This window comes from Hoplias malabaricus, chromosome 4, assembly GCF_029633855.1.
Source record: "Hoplias malabaricus isolate fHopMal1 chromosome 4, fHopMal1.hap1, whole genome shotgun sequence".
In the NCBI taxonomy this organism is placed as follows: Eukaryota; Metazoa; Chordata; class Actinopteri; order Characiformes; family Erythrinidae; genus Hoplias; species Hoplias malabaricus.
The window spans coordinates 42862958-42882566 of NC_089803.1; the positions used below are offsets into that span (position 1 = coordinate 42862958).

The 19609-nt window shown below is 37.4% G+C and overlaps 1 protein-coding gene across 3 annotated transcripts; it reads right to left on the reverse strand.

Moving 5' to 3' along the window:
- Positions 1-3427: 3427 nt before the first annotated feature.
- cep83 (centrosomal protein 83) lies at positions 3428-15481 on the reverse strand. 3 transcript variants are annotated; one of them, XM_066669977.1, is made up of 16 exons: positions 15363-15481; positions 13327-13992; positions 12923-13073; positions 10667-10759; positions 9822-9953; positions 9185-9436; positions 8526-8657; positions 7699-7813; positions 7399-7543; positions 7127-7276; positions 5960-6035; positions 5692-5849; positions 5408-5537; positions 4425-4528; positions 4163-4331; positions 3428-4032 (listed from the first exon to the last, which is right to left on the reverse strand). In XM_066669977.1, exons 2-16 carry the CDS (start codon positions 13530-13532, stop codon positions 3868-3870), a joined length of 2178 nt encoding a protein of 725 aa, XP_066526074.1. In that variant the 5' UTR covers positions 13533-13992; positions 15363-15481; the 3' UTR covers positions 3428-3867. The 3 variants fall into 3 exon arrangements, with proteins under 3 accessions (XP_066526074.1, XP_066526073.1, XP_066526075.1); XM_066669976.1 differs by lacking the exon at positions 15363-15481 and adding an exon at positions 14303-15353; XM_066669978.1 differs by lacking the exons at positions 3428-4032; positions 4163-4331; positions 4425-4528; ... (4 more) ...; positions 7399-7543; positions 15363-15481 and adding an exon at positions 14303-15353 and having other exon boundaries at positions 7688-7813.
- Positions 15482-19609: the final 4128 nt, after the last annotated feature.

A 19609-nucleotide genomic window follows, 5' to 3' on the forward strand; every position in this document is an offset into this window, starting at 1 on the left:
TTGCTTCTCTGGGCCCGAGGTCATCTGAGATGGACTGACGCAAAGTGGAAAAGTGTCCTATGGTCTGACGAGTCCACGTTTCAAATTGTTTTTGGAAATCATGGACGTCATGTCCTCTGGGCCAAAGAGAAAAAGGACTGTTCAGATTCAAAATTCAAAATCCAGCCTCTCTGATGGTATGGGGGGTGTTAGTGCCCATGGCATGGGTAACTTGCACATCTGTGAAGGCACCATTAATGCTGAAAGGTACATACAGGTTTTGGAGCAACATATGCTGCCATCCAAGCAACGTCTTTTTCAGAGGCCTTCCTGCTTTTTTCAGCAAGACAATGTCAAGCCACATTCAGCATGTGTTACAACAGCATGGCTTCATAGTAAAAGAGTGCGGGTACTAGACTGGCTGCCTGCAATCCAGACCTGTCTCCCATTGAAAATGTGCAAAATACGACAACAGATACCCCGAACTATTGAGCAACTGAAGTTGTACCTGAAGCAAGAATGAGAAAGAGTTCCACCTACAAAACTTCAACAATTAGTGTCCTCAGTTCCCAAATGCTGCAGGTCTCAAGTGAGTGGATATTTGCAAGAAAAAAAAGTTTATCCGTTTGAACATTAAATATCTTGCCTTTGTAGTGTATTCAGTTGAATATAGGTTGAAACGGATTTGCAAATCATCGTATTCTGTTTTTATTTACGTTTTACCCAACGTCCCAACTTCATTGGATTTGGGGTTGGAGCATGCAATATATTAACTAGCATTTATTGCTTGGTGCAGGCTTAAGAAATTTAGTTAACATATATCATCATATATAAGGCAAAGACTAAAGAAATTATACAAGAAAAACCATATAATTAATAATACAAATACAATTATATAATATTCTAAAACAATAATAATAAATTGCAGGTTCCTCAGACTTCACTGGATAAAACTTATAAATTACTGTCACTGAAAACTAAGCAAGTTGAAACACAACAAAAAAGGACTTAAAAATTAGACCAGTCACATATCTACACTACTAGTGAATAACATCAGTTATTTCAACATCAGTTGGTTAGAACAGATTGCATGAAACTAACTGAAAGAATTATTGCAAAGAAACCTTTAAGAAACGTGAAAAATAAGAGCCTCCTTAACTTGGACTTAACTGAAACCCAAGTCTTAACTGGACCCAATAATGCATTGGACATGTTTCTAAAGTCTAATCAATGGTAGTTAATATTATGTACTAAGTTTACAAGTCTGAAAATGTGGTGTCTTCTCTGGTGCCAGAGATAATGATCCATGGCCATTTAAACCAGCAGGGTTATCTTTCTTGCACATTATATTTTCATCAACAATTATCAGATGTGTGCAGAACTTTGCAGTAATTTCAATCCAGGACATCCATGTTCTGGGCATCATTAGATACATGATGTGGAATAAAGATGAAATTTAAATAGCTCAACACACCTAATTTAAAAAGTGGGTACTCCAAATTTCAACACTAAATGCCATTTTTAATAACTACTGCAGTCTCAGCCTTTTAACCTGCTAAACAGAATAAGAGCAGATTTATAAATCAAATGTGGTCTCAAACACACCTGATGCAGTTTGTTGATTGTGACATTTGATAGCATGGTAAAAAATATGGCATGGAGTTGTTCCAGTGTTAAGAGATCACTGGCTTTCACAAAAAAGGCAAATGGATGCTGTCACTGGCTGCCACCAGATTACTGAGGAGGAAGGTGGTTAACTAACTCAAGTGATGGCAAAAGACCTATAAAAAAGAATTAGTGTCTAAGGTTCCATTTTGCACACTAAGGGTGCTTTCAGAGATACGTTGTTTGGCCCGGACCTACAGACCAATCTAACAGGTGTGAAAGGTGCCTCAGATCACAGTCTGGGCCAAAGGACCAAAATTTGGTCTAAGAGTTCAAAAGTGTAAAAACCTTTCATTTAAATATAAATTCATTACCACAATCATAACATGCTGCCTTAAGTTAAACCAGTGCATCATCAGTGAACAGTGAGCACAATTTGATATTAAATATTTTATACTTCTAACCATCATGGCTTAGACTCAGTTAACCATTATATTGTTCAGGCTTGCAGCAGTTTTGTCTTCCTAATTGTGGTTGGAGACTGAATGTTGAAATAGAACATAAGGGTATTTGCATAACCCCAGTTTTCTGTAACAGAACTGAAGTATCTCAGCACACTTCCCTCCTTGCATTTCACTTGGGGAAGAGCATGCTTGAGAATGATGGGTTAGGGAGCTGTCGCCATTTATAAAGGGAAGTGGGCTAGGGGAATAGCTACAGGTGGGCCAAACTGGACCAAGGCACACCCAGTCAGCGATGGCTAACTCCCCACATGAGTTCAAGCATGTGAACACACTAATCCCAACTGTTCCATGCACATTTCTGTGACTTGGATTTAAAGTTGAAGTGTGAGGAGAAGCAAGGGGAATGCTAGTTCCCACAAAGTTTTACCAAAGCCCCACTAGTAAACTTCTGAATCACTGGTCAGTCAACAATGCCAGAAGTGCATTGGTGCTTTTGTTGTCTGTCATGCAGTGTGGGTTTCTTCTTTCGTGGCTTTGCCTATGAGATTTACATTATAATAACCTCACAACTTCTATATAATTAACTATTAAACTGTACAGCTGTCAAAATGTTACTGCTGCAACATTTGAGGTGAAATGGAAATGTTTGATTATGTGTTTGTAGTATAAACAGAAAAGTAGTTTGGTAACACTTAACAATAAGGTTACATTAATTAATGCCATTAAAGTCAATATTATTTTCATTCATTATCTGTACCCGCTTATACAGTTCAGGGTCACAGTGGGTCCAGAGCCTACCTGGAATCATTGGGCGCAAGGCAGGAATACACTCTGGAGGGGGCGCCAGTCCTTCACAGGGCAACACACACACATTAACTCACACCCACAGACACTTTTGAGTCTCCAATCCACCTACCAACGTGTTTTTGGACTGTGGGAGGAAACCAGAGCACCCATTTGGACACAGGGAGAACACACCAACTCCTCACAGTCACCCAGAGCGGGAATCAAACCTACAACCTCCAAGTCCCTGGAGCTCTGTGACACTACCTGCTGCACCACCGTGCCGCCCCGGCAATATTATTTGATAAGATAAATTAAGTAATAACTATTACTAAACAATTAAGTTACAATTAAAAATTTTGTAATGACAAGATATAAAAAATCCACTTTATTTTATGATTTTATTAAATCTGTTTTTTTTTTATTATTAAATTGGTGAACCTTGACTAAGGATTTTGCATGTAAACAACTTCAAACTTTCTAGATTAACTGTGCCTGCACTGCAAATGATGTGAGTGACATACAGACCGGGTGCGGGTGTCAGTCAGCATTAATACCTTCATTTCCTTTTTTGAATTGTGTTGCAGGCAATTATTCCATGATACTGTTTCATTTGCAAAACTGAAAGAAGTTGGTCAGTGAAAACATCAGAAACCTTTGTGCATTTGTCAGATGAAAAAAGGGTTCACAAAAATCAACAAACCACACATTCTTATTTTTAAATTGTATTTTACAAACAGTCCAAGCTTTTCAGGAAATTTGGTTGATATTTAAACTTTCTGAATGTGTAATGGAAACCTGCACCAAAACAATGACAGATCGCCCAAACAAAAGTTAAAAAAATTACAAAATTGCAATATGAAAAAAAAGACAAATTTTACATATAAATAACGTTATGTGTTTTAAAATAGTTATCTGAAAATTCATCAGAGTTGCTAATGGGTGCATCAGGAATAAAAAAAGAAAGTACAGTACATGGACCCTGACTGGTCTTTGGCACAGTATAAATATCTGTAATCCCAGAAGGTCAAATTGGTCAGAGGTCAGGTAGGCCATTGTGCGGTTCAAGGGGTCTTTCTCTGTCCTTCTCTCTCTCCCGATTCAGTGGCGTGCTCAGCTCCTCCAGCTGCTGCTGTTGACTGTTCTCCAGCTCCTCCAGTCTCCTCCTGAGCACTGAGAGCTCCCTCTGGTGCTGCTCCTCCTAGGGTGGAGACAACAGTGTAGGGAAGAATTTAGCATAAAGAGTGCAGAAAATAAGAATTTAATCTGGATTTTTTTAAAAAAAAAAGTTCCTATTCCTTATGACAGAATAAAATGAAATTATAAATTACCTGCAGATTAGAGAAGCTGGACTCAGGTCCTGGGATGAACAGAGAGCTGGGTACAGGTGTGGAGGAGGGATTGATTCCCAGCAACAGTTGCCGGAATTCATTGTGTCTCCTCTGCAGCTCCTTCAGACGCCTGCTCAGCTGAGCTTGTTCTTCAGAGTATGAAGGATTTCTAAAGTACACACACAAAGCATAAAATTAAAAATCATATAAGCTTCCCATTAATAAATATATATCTTGTATTGTACGGTGTTTAAGATTGTACTTCTTTGCCATGCGATTCTCTATTTCCAGTTCTTCTATCTTGGCTTCCAGCAATTGAATCTTATCCTGCAGTTTCTTCTCTTTAGCTTCAGTCATGGTCTTTCTCTACAAAATAATTAAAATGTGTAATAGCATAGTCATTCTACTCACCATATAATATTGACATCTACTTTATTTTATATTTACTCACTCATTCTACTAACCATATAATATTTACAGCCAATGGGAATCGGACATGGGAATGCACTTTACCTTTACCGTATAGCCAAGTGAGACAGGACATTTGGGCAAAAATTAATACGTGCAGAACATAATGAAATTTTGAGAAAAGACTTGATTGCATTTGTAAAAGCATGAATTTTTAAAGTAGTGAGGGAAAGTTTGACTAAGTTTCCTGTAGCAATTCTTTTGAACGGTTAGTTTAAATTAATCTGATGTCCAATTCATTGATTCAGTGCTCAAGCCTAAGTCATTTCATTTTGTGGGTTATAATAAATGTAACTGAGATAAATCACAAATGTATACAATGCCACAGAACAGTTTTTAAATTTTTAATGAATTCAGTCAACTCTTAACATGTACTCTCATACATTACTGCTAACGTTATTGACTGTGCACTAGTTCAGTGTTCTCACTGATTGATGAAGGTGGAGGCTGGGGTAAGAAAATAGATATAATTAGGAAATATAAATTTCCTCCAACATAATCACATATCAGATTGTGTTTTAGAGAAGGAAAAAAGTACCTAAAATTTGATTAAAAATGAAAAAGAAGCAAGTTATTTGTATTTTAAAATATTACGGCACAAAGAATGAAAGAAAACCAACAAATAAATAAAAAGTTGCGTTCTGATTTTTCAGTTTGGCTTCGACGAGCAAAAAAGATCTTTAAAAAAGTGTAAGTGAACAGCTTTTCTCTGGACACAAAACTAATGCACAACAGGAGTTTGGTCCAATTTAAGGGAGAATCTGAAAAGAGACTGACCTTCTTCTGAGCAGCTGATGCCCTCTGCAGGCGCTCCTTTGCTTGAGTATATTTCTCCTGTAGCTCTGCCTCTTTTTCCTGGAGCTTATGTTTCTCCTCCAGCCAATCCACCCGCCTCTCTTCCACAAGCCTTTAACAGAGAGGAGGATAACAGTACTGTGCTTGTATCATAAAACTGTAAAGCAAACTATTCACAGAATAACAAAGTCTACATGAGGTAATTAGCAAGAGTAACTTTTCTTTTAGAGATGCCGATGACGAAGAGTGAAGTTCATGTGAATTACCTCTCTGCCTCTTGCTGGATTCTTTCCATTTGTGAGCGAGCACTCCGTAGCTCTTCTCTCACTCTTTCCAGGTTTTCCCTCAGCCTAGCATTTGACTCCATCAGCTCACTTTCAGAATGAGAAAGTGTGTTGATCTGCAAATGCAGGTCTGTATTTTGCTGAGAAACAAGCAGAAACAGCACCATGTCAAAGTTAGGTTTCAGTAGTCAGACACTGATTTGTTTTTAGCCATTCTATTTTTTTTGGTGTTTATGAATTTGGCACATACTTGTCTCAGCTCAGCATTCTCTGCCTTCTGTTTCTCCAGCTCCTCTAGTTGCATCCCTTGCTGCTGCACCTTAGCTCTGAGACACACAGGACACAATGTCATTACAATGTCAAATAATGTCAAACTTCAGGGGACTATATAACGTTTATTCACATAGTTCATATAAGGATTCTGCACAGGATTGTCCCAAGTATTTGGGTCAAATCAAGCCTGAGATTATTGTCCATTCCAGAGGGATCACAAACCTGTTGGGATGCTGTTAATTATATATAACAGGTCAGTGACATTATCGGGTTTAAAAAGAGCATCTCAGGGAATGACTGTGTAGGCAAACAATTAAATAATTCAAGAATTAAGTGGCTCAAAAAAGCAAAGAACCTGGGTATTTATCATCAAAAGTAATAAAATCACAAAGAAAAGACCAAAAACCATTATAGGCTGGCTGTGATGTTCAGGTCCTCATATGGCACTGCATTAAAAAACGATTCACACGATTCTGTTACTGCATGTGCTCGGAAAAACTTCGTAAAACCACTGTCTATGAACACAGTTTGTTGCTGTTTCCACAAACGCAAGTTAAAACTCACCAATGCGAATCATATATGGGGTCCAGAAACACTGCCTCCTTCTATGGGCCTGGACTCATTTAACATGGACTGAGGCAAAGTGAAAAAGTGTTCTGTAGTACAACAAATCAAACTTGGAAATTATGGCCACCACATCCTACATGTTGAAGAGGAGAGGGACCATCCGGCTTATTATAAAGCACATAGTTAACAAGCCAGAATTCGTGATTGTATGAGGGGGCATTAGTGCCCATGGCATGGGTGACTTGCTCATCAGTAAAGGCACAGTTAATGTAGAACAATACATGCAGGTTTTGGAGCAACATGCTGTCATCCAGACAATATATTTTTCTGGGAAGACCTTGCTCAATACCATGAAACCACTCCATATTCTGTATGAATTACAACAGCACTGCTCCTTGAAATGAACTTCAACAAAAATCTGTTAATGGGGAAAAATTAATTCAGCTCATCTTAGTTATGCATGTGAATGAACAACAAGGCAATGGGTTAAGTTGATTCAGCTTTTAATGTGGTGTAGGACTTTCAAAAGAAAGTATTAGTCAATCAACATACTTACTATAAAGTATGAAGAAGTTACCTGATGTTTTGCAGTTCTTTGCGAGCTGCTTCCTCCCCTAGCTGAGCAGAGTGGACACGGTCCTCCCACTCCTCTTTTAGGGAGTTCCCGGTAGCCTCCTGGAGAGCCCTCTGCTGCTCTAGCTCAGAAAGACGATTCTCCAATTCAAGCCTGATTCGTCCACACACAATCATGAATGTAAAACATAAAATCAATTTAATGAAATGAACGGTAAAGTGCATCATCTGAATACCGGGCAAAAATCATTGCGGCTTGTGGGCATAAGATCTTACTTCTCCTCCTGAATAGCTGTCATTTTCTGTATCTCTTCTTCTCTTGCAGCCTGCACCCTGCGAATCAATTCCCGCTCTTTCTCCAAAAGTAATTCCTTATTTCTGTCCACAGTTGACTTCCACACTTCAACATCAGAGTGTAGAGCTAATGCAGAAAGAAGGAGGAAGTCTTTCTTAAGAATGTATCAGCAGAGAGAGGTTTTGAGAATTTTTTAAGACTTTTTTTGTGTGTTTGGAAAGAAAAAAGGCTGACTATAATAAAGAGATGTAGAAGAGAGATAACAGAAGGCTAAAGTTTACCCTCCACATGAGCTTGGAATGTGTCTCGCTCCCTCTCCACCTCTCCTCTGGCTTTCACACACTCCAACTTCACATTAGCCAACTCCAGCTTATGAGTATGCTTCATCCCTTCAACCTGTTTTAATTTAATGCACTGTGAGTGTCTAAACAAGGGCAAAGAGAAACAAGCCTAGATTTGCCGGACAGCCATTAGCCATATAGCCATTCTCAGGATTTTCTGGCATTTCAAAAACAGGAAATCCCAAAATACATACCCTTGTCATTGGAGAAGCTTTGGTGCTTCATATCAATGTCTTTGCTTACAATAATAACATATAATAAAAAAAAACTGTTAAATTAGTTTATCTTGTCAGTTGCTGACATTATGTGTATGATCATGGAAAGCCTATTATTTTCTGTTCATACAAAGCTACATAACTGAAGTGTTGAGATAACATTAAAGCAACTCATTTACAACAAGATAACATTTAAATTTCTAAAACCAAGCACCTTAACATTTACCAAGTAATCTACACTTGATAAAGGAACAGGGCATCGCTGGAACTAGATATTTATTGGATGAACTAACAACAGACGGTGTAGTGAAGCCACCTTAAGTTCTCTCTGTGAAATACGGCTGACTTAACTGTTCCGACTCGCGCATTTCAACATTGGGTGTCAGTCAGAATAAATGCCTCTTCTATGCCAAAATATATTTATAAATCCTGAGATGAAAACGTGGTCAATATTACAGGATTCACAACGAATGTCGATTTTTATTTATTTATTATACTTTTTTTTTTTTTTTATGTTATATGTTTTTATATGTTTTTTCTGTAAAAACCCACCTGACTAACAAGAGTGTTGATTTCTCTTTCGGCCTTGTGCAGTTTGCTCGTGATCAGAGTGTTCTGCTCCTGTGTCGAATGCAGCTCTTTCTCCACTCGTTCCAACTGCAAGCGCACAGACTGCTTCTCTGACTACAACATAAACATATACTACAATGAGTTTTATCAACAACAATCATTTATTTTATTTATTTCTTAAATTTTTGGGAGTAAAATGACTGCCTGCAAAACAGACAATGACAATCACCTGTAACAAATTCAAATGATGACACAGAATTTTGTCAATTTAGTCCGTTTTTGATTTCAGTTTAACTTATCAAGATAAAATATATTTAATATTCCAGACATGAAACATTTTAAAGATGATTAACCATGTAAGACTTTTTTAAAACAATTCATTAAATGATAAACAGAATAATTTAATTTCAACTGACAATTCACCTGCTAATTATAAGCAATTACAAGTTAATCAGACTTTATATGAGGTCACCATTCTAGAGAGCTTTCTGTGCATCATTCTAGAAACATTTTACAAAGCACTTTTCAATGTAAAATGCTAGCAAATTACAATCAGTTTACACTGATGTTTTTTATAATAAAAAAATTGATTACAAACTTTGCGTATATGTTCTATAAATAGAACCCATCTTGCCACTCACCTCCAGGGATTTGACTGCTGCCTGGGATTCTGCGAGCTGCCGAATCTGGATTCGTTGCACATTTTCAGCCTGAGCTCCTGAGCTGTCCCTCTCTGCGCGAAGCTCAGACACCTCAGCCTCCAGGCCACGGATTCTCTGGTGCAACTGAGCTTTTTCCCTCAGCAGAGCTTCTACACGCTTCCCATCTCTCACAGGGTCACTGACCTGCAGCTGTGCACTCAGCTCCTCTTTATCCCTCTCTAGACGTGCCAGCTGAATATTGGGAAAAAAAATATTCAGACACAGGTACACTGGGACTACCCCAAGCATCATCAAGGTATAACCATAATTTCATAGAGCCTCTTGCAGCAATTTGAACACGTAATGCTTATTGTTTTTAAATAAATTTACCCTTTCGCAAAATAAAAAACTTTACTGCAAAATTCTAGTTATTTGCTAAGTTTAACATTAGGACAAAAAAATAAAATATGAAGCATGCTTTAACTGTTTACAAGACATTTATATCCATTTACAAAAATAAAAACAACACTTTACCAGCAGAACATAAATAATTAAATAACATTTGGGAAACATTTGTGAGAAATATAATACTATATGTAGCACAGTATACACAAAGCAAGTACAGTTACAAACATACATCAGCACTGTAACGCATCCTCCTCTCCTCCAGGACACGCTCATGTTCCTCTCGCTGGTGATCAAACTCTGATTTGAGGAAGGTGAAGTCATAACGCAGCTTATTGTATTCAGACCTATACTTCTCTGCTTCCTGTAAAAAAAAAAACAACATCTTAATAAAACTATGTTCCAAAATTAGTATTAAAATTAATACAAAATACCCCTCACACGTATTTAAATGCAGACACAATGTTTGCATGCCATCAAACATCATACTTTTTAAATAAAAGTAAAAGCAGATAATCAAATTAAAAAAAAAAGATATATTATTTTTTTGATCAAATTTTATAGAAACAGACTGACATTTTTTACAAACCATTAACATCTTCAGTAACAACAAACCAGGATCTTCATGTGTTTAAATCATTTTGGATGTACAACAGGAACAACATATCACCACTTCTAATACCAAACTATTTTCACTCAAATTTAGATCCTTAAACATGCTTAAATTATGAATATTAGAGAGTGAGAGAGACAGAGAAAGATAGATATATGTATGGTTATCCACAGTAAATATGTAAGAAATTAACTCCAGGCAACAAAGGTCCATTTTTCCAAAATTCTTCATTCTTGGGACTAAACAAAAGGTGGGCAGAAAGTGTCTTTTGAGGCATGTGTGCTTGTGAACAATTTATTTGACTTTGGATATCCAAAGTCACATAATAACACATATTAGTTCCACATATATTACTTTCGATCTTAAACAGCAGTAACAGTAGCCTATTTTTTACAGAAGAGTTTAAAATTATGAAGTCATAATGACGAAGATGCTGTAATGCAAGCATCTTGAAATGATCTTACATCTTCTAGTTTACTGAACCGTTCTCTGATAGGAGCTTCCATCTCCTGCTGGACCTGGGCTTTCAAGAGCTCCATCCGCTGAGGGGTCATAACCTACAATACACAGATGCATAAACAATATAAATATAATAAAAAATAAAAATAAAAAAAAAACATATAATAAAAAAAAAGGAAATTAAGAGAAACTAGGCAAGCCTAGTTTTCCCAGTCTGCCATTTGCCTTATAGCAATTGTTACAAAGTGTTTCTGGCATTTCAAAAAAGGAACGCCCAAAATACACACCCTTGTCATTAGTAGGTCTAGAGAAGCTTTGGTGCTTCAAGTCAATGTCTTTGTTTACATGTATTTTTTATTATGTCATTGTGTTATACAGAAAATATGGAGGGCAGGACTAATAAATGCAGAACTGAAAAAAGGTGCGCAAATTTTGTTCATAATATATAACACCGGCATCAGTGTTTTTCTTGTTTATTTTATTCATTAATAAATACTAGATGATCTACCACAAAGAACAAAGAAGATCAAGAAGATTAAGGGGTTTTATAAAGTTTTATAAACACACTAATGTCACAAAATGTCTCCCCACCACTTCCCTTTACGATACTTCAGGCAAATACACACACACATGAAATAAGACAAATTCAGCAGTTATATGTAAATATTGCCAAAGTCTGAGCCGTCCTGCTGACCTTGTGAACAAATCAACGCCGAGCCAATGCTCTGGCCAACACAGTCCCAGAAGGACACACAAACAGAGCATGTTCATGTCTTATTTCCTGTTATTCAGCCATGGCTTGTACTAAAGAACCTACTGTTCTATGGTTCCAGCTGGGAAAAAAATTTCTGCTTTAAGTCAACAAACCAGTTTAAGTCAGTGGAAAAACAACAAACGATTCCAAATTTAGTTCACGAACTGGAATGTGAAATATGGCTGAACTAACAATAGAAGGTGTAGTAGTTGTCTCTGTGAGATATGGTTGAACTAACAGTTCCTACTCATGCATGTGCATTTCAACATTAGGAGTCAGTTAGTCAGTCAGTCAGTCAGTCAGTCAGTCAGTAAGCAAAAACGACTAGGCCGACCTGATGGGCAGTCTGGCCAAAAAAAAAAAAAAAAAAAAACAACTAGGAAGCTAGTATTCTGGTCGTATTAGTGTCTGGTTACTGGTGCTCTCTGAGGGAAAATTAAAAACAATGATGTACAAAATATACATTGATAACCTCCACATGCACCAACTGTATGCACCAGTAAAATAGTCCAGTCTCCAGTCTCTGGAGAGGTTTTATGTTTATATTGTACAGTCACAAAATAATAAATAAATAATAATAATAATACTGTTATTTACGTACATATTTAACATAAAACATGAATTATATATTTCATAATATGTATTTTACAAAGTTTAATTATGAGTAAGCTTTAAATGTACATATTATATAATTTATAATAGAAATCTTGTTGTCACATTCTATGCCCTGTTGAAGCCTATGAAACCTTATCTCCCTATAGCACAGGTGTGTCTAACTCCCTCTAGAGACTGGAGTTTAACCTCTTCTAACACTCTCAGATCAGCTCATTAACCTCTTTGTTAGCTTGAATGAGGTGTGCTAAATGATGTAGAAATTGTTAAATGAACCTCTACAGTGATGTGGCACTCCACAACTAGAGTCTAACATTCCTATTTTATGTTGTCTTCCAATGTCCTCTGCAATTCTGGAAAATATGAAACTTGACTCAGAAACAGGAATAGAAATGGTAACTTAAGGTGGAATATGTCAAGTTTGAAACTGAATTATTCAACGTAAATAATGCAAGCCAAAACGGCAGCCTCAACCATGAATAAAATAGGCTTCCCTCACGTTATTTTTAAAAAATTAGTTGTTTTCTCTTATGAAATATAGTAGATATTAATGCAGACCTTCTTAAGATTCTTATCAAATTCCATGGTTTCTATCTGCTTGCTGACATCAGTTTCCCTGAGTAAAAAAAGACTACAACTAAATTCAGTGACAACAGGGAGGTTTCTCCACAACCTTGAAGAAAATATCCTAAGTTGTCTAACAGCAGCGAGTAAAATATAGGTGAATATAGATGCACAAGTCAATCATTCATTCATTCATTCATTGTCTGTAACCACTTATCCAGTTCAGGGTTGCGGTGGGTCCAGAGCCTACCTGGAATCATTTGGCACAAGGCAGGAACACACCCTGGAGGAGGCTAGATGCATAATTCTTTCCGTTAAACATTTTCAGTACCTGTAATTTGAGCTCCTCAAGCTCACGGGTCTTATCCAGCAGTTCTCCTCTCAGCTCTGCCAGCAGCAGCTGCAGCTTCTCCTGACCAGCCTGCTTCTCACTCAGCATCCTTTTCAACTCTGACTGCACCCGGGTGTATTCGCCCTGCAGCCTACACACACAATCTTAGGGTAAACCCAATATATCTTGTGGTTTACCTTAACATGGAATTTCATTTAAAAAACCCTCTTGGCAAACAAAGACTCTTGTGGCAAATATTCCCAGGCATCATGCAAAATTATAAAACTATCTTGAAGTATTATGATGCTATATTTAATATCAGGTTAGAAAACTCTGAAGAAACAACCACCCTATAGACAGAAAGCCTAAATTATCTGCATCACAGTAGAACAATAGTATTGTACCTTGTGTGTTCAGCCTTCAGGGTCTGGTAGTTGGTTTTGTGATTCTCGCAGCGCATCCTCTCATCAATGAGCATCTTCTGCAGCTCCATGTCAGAGCTGCTGAGTCCTACAGGCCCCCCAAGCAAGGTAGGCACTCTCAAACTCCCACCAGCTTCCAGGTTGGGAAACATGGCAGAGGAAGATGGGCCTGCTGCAGGAACACTCATTTGGTTTGCGAGGAAGTGAAAATGAGTGAAAGTAACCAAGTAGAGTAGATTTTATATGTTCATCTCAACCAGTGGAACCCATTTGTGACCTCGACAAAGGAAGAGTCCAATCATGCAACACTTGCTCTCTTTAGCCACTTTAGACAAGAATGAATTTGCAAAAGATTATTGCCGGTTTTAAGAGAACACCCTCATTGAAGAGAATGATGCCGATACTAAGAGAAAAATCAGAGAAGAATGAAGCTCCTAATCAAGGCAAGTTGAGTATAGAAGCTCCTGTTACCAAGGCAGTAAGAGTCCCAAGTGGCTCTCAAGTGATTTCCCTCTCAGCCACTCAGCTTGCACAGTCACTCTCAAGTGATTTCTCTTCATTTTCTGTTGTGGAAACGTAACATCAGCCAAGCACCAAAGGGCAAACAAGGAGGGGTCCCATGTTGTGCAGGCAACTGAAACAAGACAGCTGGCAATAAGCCAAGACATAAGCAACTTATTATTTTTCAAGGTTGTATTTTAATGATAGTTCAGAATATGAAAAAAAAATCTAGATTTTTAAATGCATCACAGTGCTGTCCAGTGAAAGAGTTAGAACTGATTTCCAAAATAAATGATCAATTAATTAACAACTAGTCAATCAACAAAAAACCTTTGAGCGTAACAATATTATTTGGTTTAAAAATAACATAGATATATAATAGAATTCAGAAGAAAACAGAAATACATAACATCACAATGCTTTATAAATCTACATGTGGACAGTGTTTGTGTGTTACCTTTTAAGGTTCCATAGCAGGGGTTCTTCAGATCCATACTTTTACTTTTAGATTAAATATTTCAAAAGCACCCAACATTTTTGGTGACAAATATACACTATGTTCTGCATATGACATGCAGCACAATTTTACAACAGAGTGGCCATCAATTAAACTCCTAATCCCTGTTCATCAAAATAACGTATTTAGAAGCTGTTTCCCATGGAAAAAAAATCCCTTAAGTGTTGTTTAGATGTAGTTACACATTCATTCAATATGCACATATCTATGAATATTCAATCTGCCCCCATCTCTATCTCCACTTAACCCGCCGCCCTGCAAGCTGACTGTATACGTTATTTAGGGATGAGGTGTTAAAAACCATGGCTGTCTGAAACTGCCCAATTGAGACCGTCCTTGTAAAACTGCATTTTTCAAAGCAGAAATGCTCAGCTGTGGTAAGCTCACTGTTTACTTCAATCATGATACATCTTAAAACATATGTAGTATAAAAAAACACAATAATCAAAAGGACATGGTAACAATTTAAGAAACCTGATTTTAACAGGAGGGGGTCTTTAATTGGCCATCTCTACTTGTTACAGGAGAAAGATTGCACTGTAAAACAATCGAGAGACACCGAGGACCGTTTCAGAATCGCATTTAGAGGAATAAGTCTAATGAAGAAGCTTCCTCCTCTGACTCTGCTCTCTGAGACACACTGAAGAGCAGTGTTTACTACACGTTGCTACACAAAACAAAAAACTGTAGCACCTTTACCAAATCCTTCAAAGAAGAAGGCAATCTAATGCCACTTCTCAAACAAGTTCCGACAGAGACCTGTGCTGTGTTTGAACGCGGCGCCTTTAGCTTGACCTTTACACTGAATCAGGTTCACTGAGCTCTCTTTACTTCAGCCACAAACTGGCAACTTTTAGTGACTTTGCTTAGCTCTGGTGTTAAAAAAAAACTGTAATAATATGAACTCGGGCAAAGTGCGAGGGTGTTAAAGAAGTGTCTCACATTGTTAAAGTAGAGCTAAATTAGTTGCAGCCGTAAATATGAGCTACGTTATCATTACCTCCAGAACTGTTTCACTTAGCAACACAGTGTCGTCCACATCTTCAACACGACCCACAGATGGCACTTCAAAATAAAAGTCCACAAATCTGACTATCAAATGGTTCCTTACTTCCTTACTCCGCTACCCATGTTGACTGGGTCATGACATATCGGCCGCTACAACATTGAATGTCTGACATAAAGCCATGTATAATCCTTCCATGAGCTGCACAACTTCCTGTTTATTATTTAAAAGTAGAAGCCACCGCTATGTGCCATTTGCAGGGAGTAAACAGGCACATAGTTAAAATATTTGAACAGCAGGGGTAGTAATCTATTACTGGTTACCCACTACTTAACTAAAATTGTAATGGGATTACTTTACTCATCACATCCTGGAAAATGACATCTCAAACATCATTACTTTTAAGTTACATTCTAAATCAAACACACTTGAATAAGATCAATGAACAAATCTGGAAAGTACAAAAATGATAGACAATAGTTATTTCCATATTTTATTTAGGAGCATATAGCAGTAGCAGCAACAACATTAAACATGCATAAAGTACTGTCACTATGTTTGATGTTACTGTTTTCTCGGAAAAAGCCTATTGCTTATGTATTTAAGTAATATAAAATAGTCAAATAAAACTTAAGTGGTAAAAAAATAATAAATTAAACAAAAAACAAAACATATAATTAGTATTACAACTGAATGAATTATAAAAAACAAATTCATAAATTAAAAGTTACGGAATTTTCAAGGGGTTATTTTTAAACATGCATCTGCCTAAATCTATGCCCTGGGGGGGAACAACCCCTCAGAATCAATTTCTGAAGAATTATATTTGGTTTTACTCACACACACACACACACACACACACACACACACACAGCTACGCTCGTTACATTCACAGTCACAAGACACACTATGCGGGCGTTAGTGTACGCAGAAATGACACAGAAAAGCACTTATCAAATGTTAATGTTATTCAAATTATATTTTATATAAAAATATGAGAAACGGAAGGAACGTAGTCTTTATTTGGATAGTAATTGTAAGACCCGCTATCCATTCATAACTGCCTCCCAGAGTAACGGCGTAAGAATATGTTTTTAAAACCCTTTTAACTACGATAAATGTTTGCCATATTCCAGTAATTTAACACCAGATGGTGCCGTCGTGCCGTGTGACATACAAAGCCAGTATTCAAAGGGAAATTCATTCAACGGTGTATTCAGACCCAGATATTCAATTTTGCACAGTGTCTCCATAGAAAATAATGAATTTAAATTAAATTGACACTTTTGCAGTATGTGCACATAAACTGAAGGTCACCTTGCATAATATACAGGTGTTGTTCATAAAATTAGAATACCATGAAAATGTTGATTTATTTCAGTAATTCCATTCAGAAAATGAAACTTGTATATTATACTCATTCATTACACACAGACTGATATGTTTCAAGTGTTTGTTTCTATTAATGTGATGATTATAACTGACAACTAATGAAAACCCCAATTTCAATATCTCAGAAAATTAGAATATTACTTAAGACCAATACAAAAAAAAAGATTTTTAGAAATGCTGGCCAACTGAAAAGTATGAACATCAAAAGTATGAGCATGTACAGCACTCAATACTTAGTTGGGGCTCCTTTTGCCTGAATTACTGCAGCAACGCGGCATGGAGTCGATCAGTCTGTGGCACTATTCAGGTGTTGTGAGAGCCCAGGTTGATCTGACAGTGGCCTTCAGCTCTTCTGCATTGTTGGGTCTGGCGTACTGCATATTCCTCTTCACAATAATCTATGGGGTTAAGGTCAGGTGAGTTTGCTGGCCAATTAAGAACAGTGATACCATGGTCCTTAAACCAGGTACTGGTAGCTTTGGTATTGTGTGCAGGTGCCAAGTCCTGTTGGAGAATGAAATCTGCATTTCCATAAAGTTGGTCAGCAGCAGGAAGCATGAAGTGCTCTAAAACATCTTGGTAGACGGCTGTGTTGACCTTGGACCTCAGAAAACACAGTGGACCAACACTAGCAGATGACATGGCACCCCAAACCAACACTGACTGTGGAAACTTTACACTGGACCTCAAGCAACGTGGATTCTGTGCCTCTCCTCTTTTCCTCCAGACTCTGGGATCTTGATTTCCAAAGGAAATGCAAAATTTACTTTCATCAGAGAAAATAACTTTGGACCACTCAGCAGCAGTCCAGTTCTTTGTGGAAGCAAGACGCTTTTGATATTGTTCAAGAGTGGCTTGACACAAGGAATGCGACAGCTGAAACCCATGTCTTGCATACGTCTGTGTGTGGTGGTTCTTGAAGCACTGACCCCACATTTGAATGGGTTTTGTTTCACAGTCCTCTCCAGGGTGTGGTTATCCCTATTGCTTGTACACTTTTTTCTACCACATCTTTTCCTTCCATTCATCTCTCTATTAATGTGCTTGGACACAGAGCTCTGTGAACAGCCAGCTTCTTTAGCAATGACCTTTTGTGTCTTGCCCTGCTTGTGTAAGGTGTCAATGTTCGTCTTTTGGACAACTGTCAAGTCAGCAGTCTTCCCCATGATTGTGTAGCCTACAGAACTAGACTGAGAGACCATTTAAAGGCCTTTGCAGTGTTTTGAGTTAATTAGCTGATTAGAGTGTGGCACCAGGTGTCTTCAATATTGAACCTTTTCACAATATTCTAATTTTCTGAGATACTGAATTTGGGGTTTTCATTAGTTGTCAGTTATAATCATCAAATTAAAAGAAATAAACACTTGAAATATATCAGTCTGTGTGTAATGAATGATATTCTAATTTTATGACCAGCACCTATAGTTAAAGCCCCACTTAATGGCAACACAGAAGATTCTGGAAAAATGGTTCTCTCTGGTTTGTTTATGTTAGCATGTTATGTGTGTTTAAAATGAGAGGGAAAAAAATCTTTTGTACATGGTTTAAGTTTAAGTTGTTATCCACTGCCTTTTCTCTGATGATGATAGAAGAGAGAGATTTTTCTCTGGGTGCTTTGTGTTCCCTCCAATGATACAAACACATGTTGGTAAGTTGACTGAATGGGTGAGTTTGTGGTGTCCAATGACTGACTGGTGCCCTGTCCTGGGTTGTAGTATTCCTGCTTTGTGCCCAAAGATTCTGGACTCCAGACTCACTGTCACCCTGATCAGGATATAGCAAAATAAATGAATCAGTACCATACTTTATTAATGCTTGTGGCTGAATGTAACCCTGTCCTCACAGAAATGCCCCAACATGTAGTGTAAACCCTTCTCAGAAGAGCAGAATTAAATAAATAATATTTGGTTTTACCCAATAAACTATCATTTATTAATTAATGAACTGGACACTGAATTAATCACAGCGTCATGTCAATCCATGAGGAGTTTAAGATGTTATTCAATTTGCATTCTTAATGCGTGGGGTTGCTTCAGGTGCTCCAGTTTTCTACCACAATCCAAAAACAAATTCTGGTAGATTAGCTGCCTATTATGAAATTGCCTACAGGTGTGTGTGTGTGTGTGTATGTGTGTTGGTGTGTTAGTGGATGATGGCTTGCACCCAATGATTTCAGGCAGGCTCTGACCCCACCAAGACCCTAAACAGGATGAAGTAGTTAAGGAAGCTGAATACATTAATTAGAAGGAAATTAAAAGACATCAGTACCCTTTGTGTAGTGTTGATAAAGCTAAATTGTGATGCATATTAAGGAACTAAAGCTTTCTGTGAGTTTATGTTTGCAATAGAATTTATATTAGATCACAAAAGAAGATTTAATGGAGCTCAGTCACCACAGTCCCCTCTGAACCATTTAGTAGTTACACCACTCACCTAGACACTTATAAACTACACTGAAGTGAAAAGACTTTGCCTGGTTTCCAGTTGTTCTTATATGGATATTTTTAAAGCTTTTGGGTGAGTGTCTATAAATAATTTAATTGTAGCTCTTGGCAAACAAATCTTTGGCATTTATGCCCCCTGAAACTGAACTGTATGATGCTTATTTTGGCCACAAATTTGAATACCCATGTTTGTATTTCAGCAAAGTTATGTTAGTATATGTGTTTATGTAGTTAGATGTGTTTTTGTTTGATTTTCTGTGTGTTTTTAAAAGAAGGAATATAAGAAATTTCTGGACTTCCTGTGCTTTTGGGACTAATCTGGAATGTTTCATAGTTTATATCACCTTCCTGGGATATACAGCTCCAACAGGCTATCAATATCATCCAAGTCTAATATATTTCATG